At 33.0% G+C, this 21,618-nt stretch overlaps 1 protein-coding gene across 1 annotated transcript in view; it reads left to right on the top strand.

Moving 5' to 3' along the window:
* STX8 (syntaxin 8) overlaps positions 1–20,730 on the top strand; it is a 304,520-nt gene extending 283,790 nt beyond the window's left edge. The window contains exon 8 of the mRNA XM_001366938.5: positions 20,551–20,730. Coding sequence (XP_001366975.2) covers positions 20,551–20,618 — 68 coding nt within the window. The 3' untranslated portion in view covers positions 20,619–20,730. The remainder of the gene's footprint in view (positions 1–20,550) is intronic.
* The last annotated feature ends 888 nt before the right edge of the window (positions 20,731–21,618 follow it).

Genomic DNA, 21,618 nt, shown 5'->3' with positions numbered 1-21,618 from the left:
TGCTTTCAGCCAAGGCATTGAGAATTCTTCCCACATATATCATTTATCTTCTGATAATTGTGAAGCACATTTGCTAGAAGTTTATAGGAAGTCATAATTATACTTATATAATTGGGTTTCCTGATTCTGTGCCATTCTAAACCATGAGTTTCATCCTTGGCTTACTTTTCTTTATGTAAGTAAATGTCTTGGAGACTGAAATCTCTCGGACGTTGGTTCCAGCCAAAAGGTGATTTCTTTCCCCTTTTTGTTTTTACATTTGATTTATTACTTAACATTCTAGCCAGGCTCAATGGATGTTCAGAATATTATAAATAATGTGGATTGAAAAGACTGCTGAAATGTTTATTGCATTCTTAGAAAGAGAACCAGTGATGGCATGGAGAAAGAGAGAGGGGGGTGGTAGTAAAGGGGGTGTGTGAGGAGAAAGGGAAGGCAAGTCTAGCCTGTAGGATATTTTAGTATGTCAATAAAAGACAGTGCTCTTAAAGGAAATAACTTATATTGCATTCCTGCTATCAAGAATGTACAAGGGCTCCAGGGAGTATAAAGAATATACTTTTAAGAATGCAAATGCCACAAGGAACTAATCATTAGGAATTCTCTCTCTTATTTGCTTGCCTACAAATTCTGACAGCCATTAGAGGATTGGCTGCCTGCACTTTAAAATAAGCTATTCAATGTACTATCTTTTGATTTTGTGTGCTGGGATCTTTCCATGATGATTAATAGCTGAGGAGAACTGAATGCAAGTAGCAGGGCCCATTTTAGTGACTCAGTTGTACCAGTTGCTTTGATATCCTGAATTCTTAATTATTTCTTGAGCTCTAGAAGTAAAAGTGTTATCTTCTTTGTAGGAGCAGGCTTAAGTTCAACTTGAAAAACATTTGGAAATTCCTGATAAAAATGATGGCTCTGCTGTGATAATCACTTATTGTGTCTCATATTCCAATAACAATGACTCCAGAAGGAAGTTGAAGGTTACCATAGTGAGGTACCATTTTCTCATTTTGTCACCTTTTAGCATCAGATCTTAAGCTAAAATCATACCTAGTCCATCTAACCCTAGCAAGTTTACAACAAATAACAAATGGAAATAATTATTCAAATTTGTGTGTTTGATTATACATAGTTAAAAAGGATTTTGCTCAACAAAAAGGACTGCCTAATTTTAAAAAATAGATTGAGAAAATATTGGCAATAAATTTGTCAGGTAAAAAAAAAAGTTTGACAACTTGAATCTGTATAAATCAATATAGAATTGATCTGTAAGACTAAAACTGTCCAGTAGAGTAAAATGATCAAAGACTTGAACTTTTGAAAGAAAAAATGAAAATTTTTACACAACTGTTTAAGATAAAAAATATCTAATAATCACATTATTAATTCCCTGACTTTTGGAATAGCAAAAACAAGAGGAAATGTTAAATTTCAGTTTTTACTGGGATTGTACTATTTTATACATACATAATGAGAGTCATAAATCTAATCATGCCTTTTTTTAAAATTTTATTTAATTAGATGATTTAGAATAATTTTCCATGGTTACAAGACTCATGTTCCTTCCCTCTCCTCCCCCACCTTCCTCCCATATATGACACATAATTCCTCTGGGTTTAACATGTGCCATTTATCAAGACCAATTTCCTTATTATTAGTATTTGCACTAGGGTGATTTTTTAGAGTCCACTTTCCCAGGCATAGCCCCACCGACCCATGTGAACAAGTGGTTGTATTTCTTCTGTGTTTCTTTTCCCACAGTTCTTCCTCTGGATGTGGATAGCATTCTTTCTCATATGTCTCTCCAAATAGTTCTGGATACTGCTACTAGTACACTGCTACTAGTAGAGAAGTTCATTACATTTGAATTTACCACAGTACATCAGTCTCTATGTACAATGTTCTCCTGGTTCTGCTCCTTTCACTCTGTAGTAATTCCTGGAGGTCATTCCAGTTCACATGGAATTCCCCCAGGTTATTATTCCTTTGAGCACAATAGTATTCCATCACCAGCATATACCACAATTTGTTCAGGCATTCCCCAATTGGAGGGCATCCCTTCATTTTCCAATTTTTTTGCCACCACAAACCATGGCTATGAATATTCTTGTACAAGTCTTTTTCCTTATTATCTCTTTGGGCTACAAATCCAGCAGTGCTATGGCTGGGTAAAAGAGCAGACAATCTTTTAGCGCCCTTTGGGCATAGTTCCAAATTGCCTTCCAGAATGGTTGGATCAGTTCACATCTCCACCAGCAATGCATTAATGTCCCAATTTTGCCACATCCCCTCCAACATTCATTATTTTCTTTTGCTGTCATGTTGGCCAATCTGCTAGGTGTGAGGTGATACCTCAGAGTTGTTTTTATTTGTATTTCTCTGATTATAAGAGATTTAGAACATTTTTTCATGTGCTTGTTAATAGTTTTGATTTCTTTATCTGAAAATTGCCTATTGATGTCCCTTGCCCATTTATCAACTGGGGAATGGCTTGATTTTTTTGTACAATTGATTTAGTTCCTCATAAATTTGAGTGATTAGTGTCAGAGGTTTTTGTTATAAAATTGTTTCCCAATTTTTTGCTTCCCTTCTAATTTTGACTGCATTGGTTTTGTTTGTACAAAAACTTTTTAATTTAATGTAGTCAAAATTATTTTTCATTTTGTAATTTTTTCTTACTCTTACTTGGTCTTAAAATCTTTCCTTTCCCAAAGATCTGATAAGTATGTCATTCTGTGTTTACATAATTTACTTATTGTTTCCTTCTTTATGTTCAAGTCATTCACCCATTCTGAGTTTATCTTGGTATAGGGTGTGAGATGTTGATCTAAACCTAATTTCTCCTATACTTTTTTCCTATATTCCCAGCCATTTTTGTCAAATAGTTGATTTTTGCCCCCAAAACTGGGATTGTTGGGTTTATCATAGACTGCCTTACTGAGGTCACTTACCCCAAGTCTATTCCACTGATCCTCCCTTCTGTCTCTTAGTCAGTACCATATGGCTTTGATGATCACTGCTTTATAGTACAGTTTAACATCTGGTACTGATAGGCCACCTTTCTTCGCATTTTTTTCTTCATTTCTCTTGATATTCTTGATCTTTTGTTATTCCAAATGAACTTTATGGTTTTTTTTCTAATTCTATAAAAAAGTTTTTTTGTAGTTTGATGGGTATGGCCTCAAATAAGTAAATTAGTTTGGGTAGGATTGTCATTTTTATTATGTTAACTCGACCTACCAATGAGCAATTAATGTTTTTCCAACTGTTTAGATCTAGTTTTAATTGTGGCGAAAGTGTTTTGTAGTTGTGTTTATATAGTTCCTGTGTTTGTCTTGGCAGATAGATTCCTAAATATTTCATACTGTCTGTGGTGATTTTAAAGGGAATTTATTTTTCTAACTCTTGCTACTAGGGTGAGTTGGAATTATATAGAAATACTGATGATTTATGTGGGTAATTTGTATCCTGCAACTTTGCTGAAGTTGTTGATTATTTCCACTAGCTTTTTAGTTGATTCTCTAGGATTCCTTAAGTAGACCATCATATCATCTGCAAAGAGTGATAGCTTGGTCTCCTCATTGCCTATTTTAATACCTTCAATTTCTTTTTCTTCTCTAATTGCTACTGCTATTGTTTCTAGTACAATATTAAATAATAAAGGTGATAATGGGCATCCTTATTTCACTCCTGATCTTATTGGGAAAGCTTCTAATTTATCCCCATTGCAGATGATGTTTGCTGATGGTTTTAAATGTATACTTTTTATTATTTTTAGGAAAGGCCCTTCTATTCCTATACTTTCTAAGTGTTTTCAATAGGAATAGGTATTGTATTTTGTCAAAGGCTTTTTCTGCATCTATTGATATAATCATGTGATTTTTGTTGGTTTGCTTATTGATATGGTCAATTATGTGAATAGTTTATGCAAATACCAACAACATGGAAATGGGTTTGAATCAAGAACATATGTGATACCCAGTGGAATCATGAGTCGGCTATGGGGGGGGGGGTAAAGAAAATGATCTTTGTTTCCAATGAATAATGTTTGGAAATGACCAAATAAAATAATGTTTAAAAAATTATGTGAATAGTTTTTTTAATATTGAACCATCCTTTCATTCCAGGTATAAATCCTACCCTATCATAATGAATAACCCTCATGATCACTTGCTGTAGTCTTTTGACTGGTATTCTATTTAAGATTTTTGCATCTATGTTCATTAAAGGGATTGGTCTATAGTTTTCTTTCTCTGTTTTTGATCTACCTGGCTTTGGGATCAGTACCATATTTGTGTCATAAAAGGAATTTGGTAGAATTCCTTCTTTGCCCATTATGTCAAATAGTTTGTATGGTATTGGGATTAGTTGTTCTTTCAATGTTTGATAGAATTCACTTGTGAATTCATCAGGTCCTGAGGATTTTTTCTTAGGGAGTTCTTTGATGGATTGTTCAATTTCTTTTTCTGATATGGGGTTATTTAAGAAATCTATTTCTTCTTCTGTTAGTCTAGGCAATTTATATTTTTGTAAATATTCATCCATATCACCTAGATTGCCATATTTATTGTCATATAATTGGGCAAAATCATTTTAAATAATTGCCTTAATTTCCTCTTCATTTGAGGTGAGGTCTTCCTTTTCATCTTGGATATAGTCAATTTGGTTTTCTTCTTTACTTTTTTTATTAGACTGACCAGTACTTTGATTATTTTATTTGTTTTTATTTGTGCCAGTTTCTGTCTTGTTTATTAATTCAATAGTTCTTTTACTTTCAATTTTATTAATTTCTCCTTTAATTTTTAAGATTTCTAATTTAGTCTAATTTAATCTGGGGATTTTTAATTTGTTCACTTTCTAGCCTTTTAATTTGCATGCCCAATTTAGTGACCTCTGCCCTCTCTAATTTATTAATATAAGAACTCAAGGATATAAATTTCCCACTAAGTAGTGCTTTAGCTGCATCTCATAGATTTTGAATGTCTCTTCATTGTCATTTTCTTCAATGCAATTATTGTTTCTATGATTTGTTCTTTAACCGATTTTGGAGAATCATATTGTTTAATTTCCAATTAATTTTTGATTTGCCTCTCCATATACCTTACTAATTATTATTTTTATTGCATTGTGGTCTGAAAAGGTTGCATTTATTATCTCTGCTCTTTTGCACTTGTTTGCAATGTTTTTATGCCATACTACATGGTCAGTCTTTTTGAATGTACCATGTGCTGCTGAAAAGAAGGTGTATTCCTTTTTGTCCCTATTTATTTTCCTCCACATATCTACTAACTCTCATTTTTCTAATATTTCATTCACTTCTCTTACTTCTTATTTATTTTTTGGTTTGATTTATCTAGTTCTGATAGAGGAAGGTTCAGGTCTCCTACTAGTATAGTTTTTCTATCTATTTCATCCTTGAACTTCTAATCATGCCTTTTGAAATAGGCTTCCTTAATGGAGTCTCTTGATTCTACTTTTTTTTACTTAAAATAGTATAAAAATATTATTGTTTATATCAGTGAAAAAAATCATGATTTGCATGAAGATTAATTTAACATATTTATTTTTTGTACTGCCAAAAATTTTAGATAATTTCTGTGATTGAATCAGAATCACAGAATTGATTAAAGAATTGCTAAATATGGTTTGATGTTATTAACATAGTGGAATGATATGGTAACATAAAAATGAGAAATATTGCAAATATATATGGAATATTTAAAAAAAAGACAAAGGGAGATTAGCAGAACCAGAAATATACATACACATTGACATCAAAAAAAGAAAACAAAGCCTGGGTACATATTTGTAAAGACACACAAAAAAAAAAGAAAGAAAAAATATATTCTGCTTTCTGTTTGTTCTAATGGTGAAATAATAAGGTTTTATGTAAGATACTGTTCCTTATTTTTATTTGATTATGTCATCCTTGATGGTTACTAAGATTATAATAAAATGTTAACTGAGAATCAGTAAAAAATCTATGCAGTCTAATCACTTCACATTTGATTCCTCATGGGAATTCAATTTTATATTACATTATATTATCTGGTCATTTTGCACATCAAAGATGCAATTCAGTTCAGTTGGTCAGTTAACCAGAGCCTGGCATGAAGCATTAGAGGTGGAATTTGCCATCTAAAAGGAAGAAAATAACATATAAAGGAGGAGCTGAAAACCAGAAGGGAGGGGAGAGAAGGAAGAGATAACTATCTAGGATCTAAGTTCAGAGAATAAAGGGTGGATTCCCTGGACCTTTTTCCAAAATGGAGAATATTAAACAGCACCCTTAGCCCCTCGGTGAGAGAATTTACTGTTAAAAGAAGTGTAGAAAGCTATTGCCCAGTTCTTCTGCCTTGGAACCAATATATAATATTTATCCTAAGATAGAAGAGAAGGATTTCAAAATTTTATTAAAAGAGGTACATGCATACATACATTATTATTTTTTAAGATAGGTGGGCCTTGGACCTAGGCCTTAGGGAACAAGTAAAATTTGCTGGCATTCAAATTAGGGAGAAAAACTGAACAAAGGAGTAAGGATATAATGGTTAAATCACTTTGACTGGAATGGAAAATTTGTGTAGGGGTTCAGTGGGAAATAAATTTGGAAACATAGTTTATAGTGAGTTGATGGAGGGCCTGCAATGCCCAGCTATGCATTTTGAATTTAAACCAATGGAAAACCATTGAAGGAGTTTTGTTTTTATTTTTAATCAAAGGAATGACCTGATAAAATAAGGACTCTGGAAAAATTAATCTTTCAGTGTTATTCAAGAACAGAATGGAAGGGAGGGAGACCAGAGGCAGGCTGATATGAGAAGCATTATGAAGAGTACTGCAATATGAAGAATAAAAATACTGATTAGATGTGGTATGAGAAAGAGTAGTAAAAATCAAAGATAATCCCTAATATTTTGAGCTTAAATGTCAGAGTCTGTGTGCCTTAATTTCTGTCATTGTAAGATGAAGTAGTGGGATTCTAAAGTTTTCTCTCACTATTAATTTGATTGCATTTCAGTTAAGAATAGCAGTCCCTATCCTCTATTATAAATTGTGGAAACACACTGACCTGGGAGTCAAGATAAATGGCTGTCACAACTCTATTTTTCACTTAGCTGTATGATCTAGGGCAGATTACTTAACTTCTCTGTGAAATGGGGATAATACCAGAATTACCTGGTGCCTTACAGAGTAGTAAAGATCAACCGAGATGATGTATATAAGATGATTTATAATTTAAAAACACTACATAATTGTAGCTATTATTATTTTATATGGGTTTTGTAACAAGAAAAAGGATAGCGTATGTTAAGAAAGCAAATTCAGCTTACCCTATATTTTATTCTTTCATTATCTTAAAATCATAGACTCTTAGAGTCTGAAAGTAGTTTAGAGATAATTTAAATTCAAACATGAGAACCTAACTCTTGTTTTATGGCATCCTTAAATCTCAACTTCTGTTTTATGATATTTCTATCTGGAAAGTTTTAATTTTATATCTTCATGTACACAAACATAGGTTATATGTGTATACACACATGTACATATACAACCAATGTATTTGTTGCAATGTACATTGCATTGCATATGTATATTGACTCTTAACTGAAGACTCATGAGTCATTTTGAGAAACTGATATTTCAAGAAATAAGGGGAAACTTAGCAAAGCAATAGGCTTTCCTTTGTGTGCCAGTCTCATGAGAAAGCTCATCTCCAAGGTAACCTGTGTTCTCAAAATATTAAATCTTAAAATCACAGTGTAAATATTTTTATCTTTTCTCTTTGAATGTTCCTCTTTTCCAATTTTATTTGCTCATTAAATGGAACATTTACATGAACTTTTAAGAACAAATATTCCTATTTTGTCTTTTCTCCTGCTTATTCCACTTGAACTCAGAGGTCCTCAGCAAAAGACCTATTTGATCAGCAAGAACAAGCTAGTTAACTCATAAGTAAATGTCACTTGTTGCCTAGAATAGCTGATGAGAAATTGCTAGTAGAATCTCTTATATGTTCTCCTAGTAAATTACATAGCAATTTCAACACTGTGGGAGTTCTCATTTTTTACTTTTTCAGTAATAAGAGAACTACTGGGAATAAGAGAACTACAAATCCCCCATCAAATTTTAGTTAAGAGTAACCTAATTTACCTGATATACCTCCCTCATTTCATAGATGGAGAAGAAAAGTAATTTATCCACACTTCCCACAACTAGGAAGTGAAAGAGTAAGGACTTGGCTTCCATACAGGGGTTGCAAAGATGAGTGAGAAGAGTATCGGATTTGGAGCTGGACAATACCTAGGTATAAATAAATCTCAGCTCTTATACCAGTTGTTAGATATGGCTCAATCATTTTTCTTCTCTGAGCTTTAATTTTCTCATCCGTACACCGAAGGTTGTTGTGAGAATCAAATAAGTAATATATAGAAAACACTTGTAAACTTAAAAGCATCAAGCATATGTCAGCTATTATTAACTGTTAAAAATAAGAACAAGGATGTCAATATTTTTTTCAGAAGAAAAGTCTTATACATATATATGTATATATATACACACCCACATACATATATATATATATGTATGTGTATATATATATACATATATACAACTAATTTTGGTTACATGGGGGAAATCAAACATTGGAATGAAAGATTCTTTTCTTCTTTTATTCCTTTTGTGGGCACAAGAAAGAGGGCTAATATAGGAGGCTCTATTACCTATCAACTAATCATTTAATCACTTTCCCTGTATTCCCCATCTGTTCTGAATAGAGTGAGCCATTTTCAGTGCCATATCGCTGATAAGCAGTATGCGAGCCTATGTGCACATACACACACACACCCTATCATTCTGATTGGCTAAAAACATTGCATTGTTTTTAATATCCTTTTTCATATTGAGGGGAGATTTGTTTTAGTAGTGCATGTTATGATTATAAAAGGAACTCCCTTACATTCAGAGGGAAAAATCTGCAATTTCAGGTGTGATTTTATTAGTGGGTTCTGGTATATTGAATGTGGTGCTGAAGATATTTAATTTATAAGAAAAGGCTTTGGTGTGGGTAAAGGGATGCTCAGGGTAAGTGTAATGAGTCATTTGAACTGAAACTAATATTAATGAGAATTAATTTTTCTCTTTTGTATTATTTCCTCGTCAAGATCTTAACTCTTGAAGTGCAGAACAACATGTTTATTTATGCCTTTGCCTCTTTCTATTGTGCTTAACACTGCAGATTTTCAATAAATATTAATTTTGATAACTGATTAAATATTTAAAGTTATAATTAATTTTATATATCACTCAAAGGATTATAAAGCACTTAAGTTATGAAAAGTAAAATCTTGCTTTTGCTAAAGGATAAATGGTAATGCTCTCTTCTGTTTAAAGCTTATTTTGAACAGGGAAAAGTTCTCTTCAACATTAAGTGGATGCTATTCAAAGGATTTCACAGTTCTTTCTGGCAAGATCCTCAAGGAGGAGTTTATTTAACCTTGATATTTTGAAGGATTTTCCTCCCCCTCCCCCCCCCCCCCCCCCCCCGTTTAGGAAATGCCACGTATATGAACAGTTAATTATGACTTGTAGGTTTTGAGCCTATATGAACTCACCATTTTTTCTAATTTAGAATACTAATTGATTTAAACCATTGGTAGTGCTTTTTATCTTTAGAAGAAAATTTGGATTGTCCTTTTGAAAGAACCTTTGCCCATCAAAGAAAAGTTTGAAGAGTTGATATTGATATGATCACATACCAATAAAAACTAGATTCTTGGGACTAGGTTATTTCAGATTGACTCAAATGAAACTAAATATACCCTCTAGTCATTTTTAGCCTTGCTTCATCTCTGTGAGTTGCTGAAGTAAAGTAATTTTCTCAGTTGCAGTTCAGAGTGTCAATTTATAGAAACCTGCTGAAATTTCCCTTCTCAGAGGATTTGCATTTTCTGCTAATATTCCTTAAAGTAAAAATCCTGTTTGTCATTAAAGATCCAACTTTTCCTTCTGGCCAGTAACATCATTTACTGTGGGGTAGCAACTAGTTTAGCAATACAAAATGTATTGAAAATTCATCCATGTGAATATATATATATATGTAATGTATAATTGTATGTATACACATATATTATGAATGTGTACATAAGTATATGTATATATATAATATGTGTATAATATGTATTTTCTTGATTGAATTTAGCAATACATTTTCTATAATATATGACATTTGTATATATAACAATAACTCAGTAATAAAGATGAATTTTTAGTTTTTGTGGACATATCCCTATTACGGGTTTATGACCACTTCCATTATGTCTTTTTTCTATTAGCCTTTGCCCTTATTATTATATGTCCTAAGTTTGAAGCCCTGTGTAGGTCAAAGAGCACTATACTTTAAAGTCAAAGAACTGGATTCAGATTCTAGACCTGTGTGTTACTTACCAGACTTGTGACCTTGATCAAGATACTTAAGGTCTAAGTTTCTTCATCTGTAAAATGAAAATAATTAATACTTGTAGATGTATTCTGTTATTTTTAATAAGTTATATACTGTTCTGGAGAATTATTATGAACAAGGGGAAGATGTATGGGAGGAAAGAGTCACATTCTTATAGTACTGGATTCAACATCAAGGGACATCAATGGGGAGAGGAGAGTATGAAAAAAATTCTGGAGGATGTCTATCACTTAAGTCATTTTTCAGATCACAGAGGCTGTCCTAGTCCAAAACAATATCTTGTAGAAAGTTTAAATAAATAAGTAATTGCACTCTTACTTTCTTCTCAAGTAGGAAAGATGACCTCCTATGTAATGCTCTCAAAATTAATAAACCTTAACAGCTCTTTGTTAATCTTCATTCAAAACACAATGCTGCTCCCTTTCTTAAATCTTTCGGAACCTCTGTGAAACTATATAATCCTGGTTCTTTATTTTTTCCCACCAACCTTTTTCTTTTTCCTTTGCTAATTCCTCTTCATCTTCCTTCAAGCTGCTTTAAGAGCAGTTTGGATATTCTGATATTATCTCAAACTCCCTATATTTTAATGTGCAGACTATTCATATTCTCTGCCAAGAACTCTTCCCAGACTACCCTGTTTCCATTAGTTTCCATCATTCTTCCAATCCTAAATTGAAAACCCTGAAATGATCTCTGAGTGACCTTTTTCTCTTGCCCCCATAACCAATCATCTGCCACATCCTTCCTTCATATAACCTAGCATAGTGCTTTGAACATATCTGATGGATTCCCTCTTTTCTGCCTAATCCCACTGCCAGCATTTTATTTCATTCAGTCCTTTGTTATTTTATACCTGGATTGTTGAAGTAACAATTTGGAATATTTGAGGTTTTTTTAAAATTGTAAACATAAGAGCCATTAATAAAACCTAACAAAATACAAAATCAATAAAACCAGCAATTCAGAACTATTTTAAAATTAGCATATATGTATTTCAATACATAACACATCTTAACAAAACAATTTTATTTACTTCTTCAATCCATGTTATGATGCTTTTCATTGTGTACATAAGTATATTGGTACCTTTTAAAAAAATACAGCCCTAGTTAATATATATGTTCTACTTTTTTTACTCAGAATTACTTTGTATGTCTTATTATTATTATCATAGTAGCCTTTTGATAGTTCTCCCTTCCTTGTCCTCTCTAAAGTTTATCTTGTGTATTACTACAAGACAAATTGCCCCATATTATTTTCCATTTGTACCAACTTATAGTGTTTTTTCAAGGCTCAAATGAAACTATCTATATAAAGGGCTTTGCAAACTTAAATAACTATGTGAAAGATAAGTGATGATGATAATGACAACACTCGTACAAAAATGTTTTGTGACTAACCATTGCCTACAAGACAAATTACCAACTATTCAATCTTGTAGTCAAGGCATTTCATACTCAGACTGTATTGTTGAAAATCTTATGAGTGTAGGCATGATGGATAAGTTTGTATCTCAATAAATATGATACAAAAAGTATCTAGACAAAGTGCTTTAAATAACAGAAGGAAGAGAAGAACAGGAAAAACAGAATTAAGAATACAGTATTATTGTACCTCAGTAGGGCATGACTGTTCTTTCCTTTTACATTGTTATAGTCACAGCCTATATGATTTTCCTGCCCCTGTTTACTTCGTTTTTATCAGTTCATGAAAACCTTTCCAGGTTCTTGTCTATTCATTATTTTTTGTCATTTCTTTTAGCACTGTAATATTTTATTATATTTGTGTTTAGCCATTTTTTGAGCAATGAGCATCACTTTGATTCTAGTTCTTTAAGACAAAAAGTGCTGATATGAATATTTTGTTGTTTATGAATTCTCTTTTTGTGTCAATTATCTACTTGGCTCCTGTGCCTGGCAGTGGAACACCTGGGCCAAAAGGATTTATCCACTTTATTTATATAATTCAAATTTATCCACTTTATTTACATAATTTACATAATTCAAATTGCTTTTAAATTGCTTTTAAGAATGATCTGTACTAATTCATGACTCCACTAACCATATATTAGTGTATCTGTTCCTCCAACATTAATTATTTCACATCATTGCCAATTTTCTGGATATGAAGTTAGACCTCAAGATTTTAATTTGTTTTGATTTGTATGTATTATTTGTGATTTAGAGCATTCTTTTTATGTGACTGTTAATAGTTTGCAATTTGTTTTTGAGCTGTTTGTTTATGTTCTTTGACTACTTGTTTATTTGATATTACATATTTCTGTGAGTTATTCTCTTTGATAGCCTGTATATCAAGTCCTTATCAGATAAGTGTGATGCAAAGATCCCATCTGAATAATTATAATCTTAAACTTTTTAAATAACCTAGTCATTGAGTTATTTCTGATTTTCCTTTGACTGATCTGTTTTATTGACTTACTATTCTATTTTTAACCAAATGACATATTTATATAATTTTGTTTATTAAATTTTTAAAGCAGAGAGTTTAAAATTTTTTCTTAGTTCCAAATTCTGTGCCTCCCTGTTCTCCACCAATAAAAAGGCCCAAAAAAAACCCTCCCAAAACCTATTACAAATATGTATTGTAATGTAAAACAAATGTTCACATTAGCTATGTTCCGAAAAAAAAAAGGAAAAGAAAGAGAAAAAAGTATACTTCAGTATGCTCTTTGAGTCTATTAGTTCTTTATCTAGAAGTGGATGGCATATTTCATCATGAGTCTTTTGGAATTGTGGTTGGTCTTGTGTTGATCAGATTTACTAAGTCTTTCAAAATTGATTACTATTATTAGTAATAATAGTATTACTGTATGAATTAGTTTCCAACTCATTGCCACCACAAAAAGAAATGCTATAAATATTTTTGTACACGTGGGCCCTTTTCCTCATTCATCATATTGAATATAGTCCTAGTGGTGGTATTGCCCAGTCAACGGCTATTCAGTTTAATAGCCTCTTGGGCATAGTTCCAAAATGCTTTCCAGAATGGTTGGACTAGTTCACAGCTCCACCAACAACAGTATATTAGTGTGCCTATTTTCTCACATCACTCCCACATTTATCTTGTTTCTTTTTTATCTTAGCCAATCCGATGGATATGAGGTGTTGATACTAAATGGTTTTGATGATTGATGTCTTATAGTAAGTAGTATAAGTCTTGAAATTTAAGATCTTGATGTATTTTCATTAATTCCTTTAATATTCTAGATCTTTTACTCCTTCAAATGAATTTTATTATTTTATCCTGCTCTGCAAAATATAATCTTGGTAGTTTCACTAATCTGGCATTAAAACCATAAATAAACTCTGATTTATTGTCATTCTTATCATATTGTCATAGCCCAGCTGTGAGAACTCAATATTCCTCAAGCTATTTATTTTTAATAATATTTTATTTTCATCTAATTACATGTAAAAACAATTTTAACATTCCTTTTTATAAATTTTGAATTTCAAATTTTCTCCCTCTTATTTTCCTTCTCCCATAGATGAAAAGCGGTCTTATATAAGTTTTACATGTATAGTCGTGTAAAATATACTTCCATATTAGTCATTCTGTGGAAGAAAATTCAAACAAAAAACAGGAAAGATGCTTTTTCCAGAAGCAGATGACATTTTCTGTCATGGGATTTTGGATTGTTTTGGATCATTGAATTGCTTAGAAAAACTTAACATTCACAGTTATTCATTGTACAATATTGATGTTACTATGCACAATATTCTCTAGGTTCTGCTCACTTCATATCAGTTCATTTAAGTCTTTCCAGGTTTTTTAAAATTCATCCTGGTCATCATTTCTTACAGAAAAATAGTATTCCATTATAATCATAAACCACAATCATATACTATGTATAAATATATACACACAATAATATATCATAACTTGTTCACTTATTCTCCAATTAATGAAGATCCTTTAGTTTCCAATTCTTTACCATCACAAAAATTGCTGCTATACACATTTTTGGGGTAAATAGGCCCTTTCTCCTTTTTATTGATCTATTTAGAGTATAGACTTATTAGTGGTATCACTGGGTCAAAGGGTATGAACAGTTTTGTGGCCCTTTGGGCACTGTTCCAAATTGCTCTCCAAGATGGCTGAACTCATAACTCCACAGTGTATTAGTATTCCAATTTTCTCACATCTCCTCCAACATTTTAACATTTCTCTTTTCTGTCATTTTAGCCAATCTGGTGTGTGTGTGTGTGTGTGTGTGTGTGTGTGTGTGTGTGTGTGTGTGTGTGTGTGGTAAAACCTCAGAGTTGTTTTCATTTGCATTTTTTAAAATCAATAATGATTTGGAGCATTTTTCTATGACTTTATTTTTTTTTAGGTTTTGGAAATTTTTATTTAATTAATTAATTTAGAATATTTTTCCATGGTTACAAGATTCTTGTTCTTTCCCTCCCCTACCCCTGCCTCCCTCCCATAGCCGACACACAATTCCACTGAGTTTTACATGTGTCATTGATCAAGACCTATTTCCATATTATTGATATGTGCACTAGTGGAATCATTTAGAGTCAATCATATCCCCATCAACCCATGTGATCAAGCAGTTGTTTTTCTTCTGTATTTCTGTTCCCATAGTTTTTCTTCTGAATATGGATGGTGTTCTTTCTCATAGGTCTCTTTGAATTATCCTGGATCATTGCATTGTTGCTAGTAGAGAAGTCCATTATGTTCATTTGTACCACAATGTATCTATCAGTCTCTGTGTATAATGTTCTCCTAGTTCTGCTACTTTCACTCTGCATCAATTCCTGGAGATCATTCCAGTTCACATGGAATTCCTCCACTTCATTATTCCTTTGAGCACAATAGTATTCCATCACCAACATATACCACAATTTGTTCAGCCATTCCTCAATCTAAGGACATTCCCTCATTCTCTAATTTTTTTGCCAGCACAAAGAGTGCAACTATTTCATATGACTTTAAAGAGTTTTGATTTCTTTATCTGAAAACTGCCTGTTCATATCTCTTGACATATCAATTGGGGAATGACTTGTATTCTTATGAACTTGGTTCATTTTCTATATATTTGAGAAAACAGGTCTTTATCAGAGATATTTGGTTGCATTCAGTAATTTTCCAGTTGTTTAACTCTGACTTTCTTTCTGTGAAAAGTGTTCTGTAATTGTGTTCCTGTAGTTCCTGGGTTTATCTTGGCAGGTAAACTCCCAAATTATTTAGGTTGTCTACAATGATTTTAAATGAAATTTCTCTTTCTATCTCTTGCTGCTGGATTTTGTTGGTACTACATAGAAATGCTGATAATTTATGTAGATTTACTTTAAATCTTGCAACTTTCCTGAAGTTAACTATTTCAGATAGATTTTTAGTTGATTTTCCAGGATTCTATTAAGTTGTCAACAAAGAATAATAGTTTTTTTCTCCCTTACTGCCTATTCTAATTCCTTCAATTTCTTTTTCCTCTCTTCTTACTATAGCTAGCATTTCTAGTATAATATTTAATAATAGTGGTAAGGCATCCTTCCTTCACCCTTGATCTTATTGGGAAGGCACCTAGCTTATCCCCATTACAGATAAAGATTGCTGGTGGTTTTAGATAGATGCTACTTAACATATTAAAGAAAGCTCTCTTTATTCTAATGCTCTCTAGTGTTTTTAATAGCAGTGGGTGTTTTTTATCAAAGATTTTTTCTGCATCTGTTGAAATAGTTATGTAATATCTGTTGGTTTTGTTACTGATATGGTAAATTATGCTGATTTTTTATAATATTGAACCAGCCCTGAATTCCAGGTATAAATTACATATGGTTATAGTAGATGATCCTTGTGATATAGTGCTATGATCTCCTTGGTAGTATTTTTATTTAAAGATTTTGCATCAATATTTATTAGGGAACTTGACTTATAGTTTTCTTTCTCTGTTTTTGCTCTTCCTGGTTTAGGTATCTGGAACATATTTGCATAGTAAAAGAAGTTTAAAGGATTCCACCTTTTTTTCCAAATATATTTATATAATATTTTGATTAATTCTTTTAAGTATTTAGTAGAATTCATTTGTGAATCCATTTGGCCCTGGAGATTTTTTCTTAGGGAATTCATTGATAACTTTTTCAATTTCTTTTTCTAAGGTGGTTTGTAAGTATTCTATTGCCTCTTTTGTTAATCTGGGCAATTTATATTTTTATAAATATTCATTTTGATTAGATTATCAAATTTATTGGCATAAAATTGGGTAAAAATAGCTCTTAGTAATTGATTTCATTTTCTCATCATTGGTGATGAGTTCACTCCTTTCATTTTTGATACTGGTAATTTGATGTTCTTTCTTAAAAAATAAAATTAAACAATGATTTATCTATTTTATTATGTTTCTTTTTAAAAGAAAACTTACTCTAGCAGTAGCAATTAGAGAACAAAAAGAAATTGAAGGCATTAAAATAGGCAAGGAGGAGACCAAATTATCGCTCTTTGCAGATGACATGATGGTCTACTTAAAGAATCCTAGAGATTCAACCAAAAAGCTAATTGAAATAATCAACAACTTTAGCAAAGTTGCAGGATACAAAATAAACCCACATAAGTCATCAGAATTTCTATATAATTCCAACACAGCTCAGCAGCAAGAACTAGGAAGAGAAATCCCATTCAAAATTACCTTAGACAAAATAAAATACTTAGGAATCTATCTCCCAAGACAAACACAGGAACTATATGAACACAACTACAAAACACTTTCCACACAACTAAAACTAGACTTGAACAATTGGAAAAACATTAACTGCTCATGGGTAGGATGAGCCAATATAATAAAAATGACCATCCTACCCAAACTCATCTATCTATTTAGTGCCATACCCATGGAACTTCCAAAATTTTTTTTTACTGATTTAGAAAAAACCATAACAAAGTTCATTTAGAAGAACAAAAGATCAAGGATATCCAGGGAAATAATGAAAAAAAAAATACAAAGGAAGGGGGCCTTGCAGTCCCAGATCTCAGACTATATTATAAAGCAGTGGTCACCAAAACAATCTGGTACTGGCTAAGAGACAGAAAGGAGGATCAGTGGAATAGACTGGGGGCAAGCGACCTCAGCAAGACAGTATATGACAAACCCAAAGATCCCAGCTTTTGGGACAAAAATCCACTATTTCATAAAAACTGCTGGGGAAATTGGAGGACAATGTGGGAAAGATTAGGTTTAGATAAACACCTCACACTCTACACCAAGATAAATTCAAAATGGGTGAATGACTTGAACGTAAAGAAGGAAACTATAAGAAAATTAGGTGAACACAGAATAGCATACATGTCAGACCTTTGGGAAGGGAAAGACTTCAAAACCAAGCAAGACTTAGAAAGAGTTACAAAATGCAAAACAAATAATCTGGAATACATCAAATTAAAAAGGTTTTGTACAAACAAAACCAATGTAACTAAAATCAGAAGGGAAGCAACATTGGGAAACAATCTTCATAAAAACTTCTGACAAAGGTTTAATTACTCAAATTTACAAAGAACTAAATCAATTGTACAAAAAACCAAGCCATTCTCCAATTGATAAATGGGCAAGGGACATGAACAGGCAGTTCTCAGCCAAAGAAATCAAAACTATTAATAAGCACATGAAAAAGTGCTCTACATCTCTTATAATCAGAGAGATGCAAATCAAAAAAACTCTGAGGTATCACCTCACACCTAGCAGATTGCCTAACATGACAGCTATGGAAAGTAATGAATGCTGGAGGGGATGTGGCAAAGTAGGGACACTAATTCATTGCTGGTGGAGTTGTGAATTGATCCAACCATTCTGGAGGGCAATTTGGAACTATGCCCAAAGGGTGATAAAAGACTGTCTGCCCTTTGATCCAGCTATAGCACTGCTGGGTTTGTACCCCAAAGAGATAATGGACAAAAGGACTTGTACAAGAATATTCATAGCTGCACTTTGTGGTGGCCAAAAATTAGAAAACGAGGGAATGCCCATCAATTGGGGAATGGCTGAACAAATTGTGGTATATGTTGGTGATGGAATATTATTGTGCTAAAAGGAATAATAAAGTAGAGGAATTCCATGGAGACTGGAACAAACTCCAGGAAGTGATGCAGAGCGAAAGGAGCAGAACCAGGAAAACATTGTACACAGAGACTGATACACTGTGGTACAATCGAAGGTAATGGACTTCTCCATTAGTGTCAGTGCAGTGTCCCTGAACAGTCTGCAGGGATCTAAAAATACTATCCACAAGCAGAGGATAAACTGTGGGAGTAAAAACACCGATGAAAAGCAACTGCTTGACTACAAGGTTGAGGGGATATGACTGAGGAGAGACTCTAAATGAACACTCTAATGCAAGTACCAACAACATGGAAATGGGTTCGAGTCAAGAACACATGTGATAACCAGTGGAATCGTGCGTCAGCTATGGGAGAGGGAAAGGTGGTGGGAGAGGGGGCGGGGAGGAAAAGAAAATGATCTTTGTTTCCAGTGAATAATGTTTGGAAATGACCAAATAAAATAATGTTTAAAATTTAAAAAAATAATAATAAAATAAAACTTACTTCTAGTTTTGTTAGTCATGGTTTACTTTCAGTTTTATTACTCTTCCTTTGAAAGAATTAGATTTCAAATTTGATGTCTAGGGATTTTTAATTTGTTTTTTTTCTAGTTTTTTTAGTTGCATGCCCAATTCATTGATTTCCTCTTTGTCAATTTTATTAATGTTAGCATTTAGAGATATGTTGTGTCATTGTTGTCATTCTCTTTAATGAGATTATTGATTGTTTCTATGATTTTTTCTTTCACCCACTTAATATTTAGGGTTAAATTGTATAAAGCTTTACCGCACAATGCCCAATTTTCTTCAAGAGCACAGAAACCTTTACGAAATTAAGGATATAGAAGAAATGTGCCAAATGTATCCCAGTTATTTTTCTAAAAGACAAGAGTGCTACATTAGTTTTAAATGTTTCCACTCTCAGTCCAGAACTATGAACAACTATAACTCCCCCACTCCTCTCTGGAATTTCCAGTGACAGACACCCCCCCCCCCAATAGAGCTCAGGCTCCAAGTGTTATTCCCCATATGAACAGAAATGACCATTGCTTGCATGTAGCCAATATAGCACATGTACCAGCCTAAAGAAGTCTCTAGTTTTGTGTCTTTTATTTTTATATTGTATCTTTCCCTGAACATAGGTGAATTACCACATGGTAGCATGTGAATTTGAGACATCAGGAGCTCCTGGATCCTTCAGTAATTTGCAATAGGAGGAATTTTTTTGAAATTCATATACTTTCCCTCCCTTTCTCCCTCTCCCCTTCCATAGCCAACGAGCAAATTCAACTGGGTTTTACATGTATCATTGATCAAGATCTATTTCCATATTATTAATATTTGCAATAGAGTGATCATTTAGTGTTTATATCCCCAATCATATCCCCATTGAACCATGTGATCAAGGAAATTATTTTTCTTCTGTGTTTTTACAGTTCTTTCTCTGGATGTGAATAGTGTTCTTTCTCACAAGTCCCTCAGAATTGTCCTGTATTATTGCATTGCTGCTAGTAGAGAAGTCCATTACCTTTTATTTTGCCACAGTGCATCAGTCTCTGTGTAGAATGTTCTGGTTCTGCTCCTTTCACTCTACATCAGTTCCTGGAGGTCATTCCAAGGAGGAAATGTTTATAGTGGAGATGACCATTGAGAGGGAACTCAGGTCCTGGAATGATTGGCCATAATACTTTGGCATTGATTGAACCATCCCAAGTAGCAGATTCTGATCTTATCAACTGTGGAGTGGGCCCATCTCCAATGTTCCTATTAGATTTCTTGCTCTCCTGCTCTATAGAAACAGTTGTAATTTGTTCTACCTCTGTTACATATAATTCTTCTTCATTTTTTTACAGTTAATGAGGATACTGAAAAAATTTAGGCCCTCCATCTTACTCAAAAAGTTCCATTTTGATATTTTCAAGAACTCTTAGGCATTGCTAATTTTCTCTGCTGAAAAGGCCTAATAGAATGTGTTTTCTTTTGGAAACAATTTCCATAAATTAAGGAAGTAATTTTTACTTTTTTTTTTTTCAGGAATGATAATGGTGATTGTATTGCTGCTAATTGCAATTGTGGTAGTTGCTGTGTGGCCAACCAGCTAACATGGATTAAGAAACCATTGCAGATGAACCTTCTCAATGATGGAACCAAATCCCAGAGATGCCTTTGTTATATGAAACAATGCTGTAAATAAATGAAACAATATTACATAGATCATGGTCTTCTAATTGTTATTGGTTTGTTTTTTTAATAAACCCTTATCTTCCATCTTAGAATCAATACTGTGTATTGGATACAAGGCAGAAGAGTGGTAAGGACTAGGCAATGGGGGTTAAGAGACTTGCCCAGGGTCATACAGCTGGGAAGTGTCTGAGGCCAGATTTGAACCCAGGACTTCTTTTCTCTAGGCCTGGCTGTCAAAATCCACTGAGCCACCCAGCTGCCTCCTAACTGTTATCGGTTCTAACCAGATTTATTATGTAGGCTATCCACATTGAACGGGCAATAATTACCAATAAATAAAATTACCAATTTCCTTGTGAATAATGAACATAGTCTTATTTTCACATAGAAATCAGCATGAAAGAATCAGAATTCTCAGTATATACATCTGTGAAATTACTAGTGAACTAGTTTGGGGCAACATTAAGTATGAAATAGTGAATACAGGCTAAATATTTAAGTGTTAGAGGAATTTACAGTTGGGGGAAACATTGTTTAGAGTTACAGTCATTATGAGAAGGCTTCATGAAGGAAGTAAACCTCAAATTGGATCTTGAAGGAATCATAACAATTGAATTGTCAAAAGATAAGGAGGAGAGATATCTAGGTGGCCCATTGGATAGAGCTGTAAGTTGGAGATGGGGTTGGGGGGTGGGTCCTGGGTTCAAATTTGATCTCTGTCACTTTTCTAGCTATATGACTCTGGGCAAATCACTTAACCCCCATTACCTAGCCCTTACTGTTCTTCTGCCTTAGTATCAATATATAATATTGATTTTTTTTAAAGAAGGAAAAAAAAGAGTGTCCTTATAAATAGGAGGAATAGAATGATACCGTGAATTTGGTGTTAGAGAACTTGAGTTTAAATCCTGGCTCAGG

The sequence above is a fragment of the Monodelphis domestica genome, chromosome 2, assembly GCF_027887165.1.
Source record: "Monodelphis domestica isolate mMonDom1 chromosome 2, mMonDom1.pri, whole genome shotgun sequence".
Lineage (NCBI taxonomy): Eukaryota > Metazoa > Chordata > Mammalia > Didelphimorphia > Didelphidae > Monodelphis > Monodelphis domestica.
This window is presented reverse-complemented; position numbering and strand designations above follow the sequence as displayed.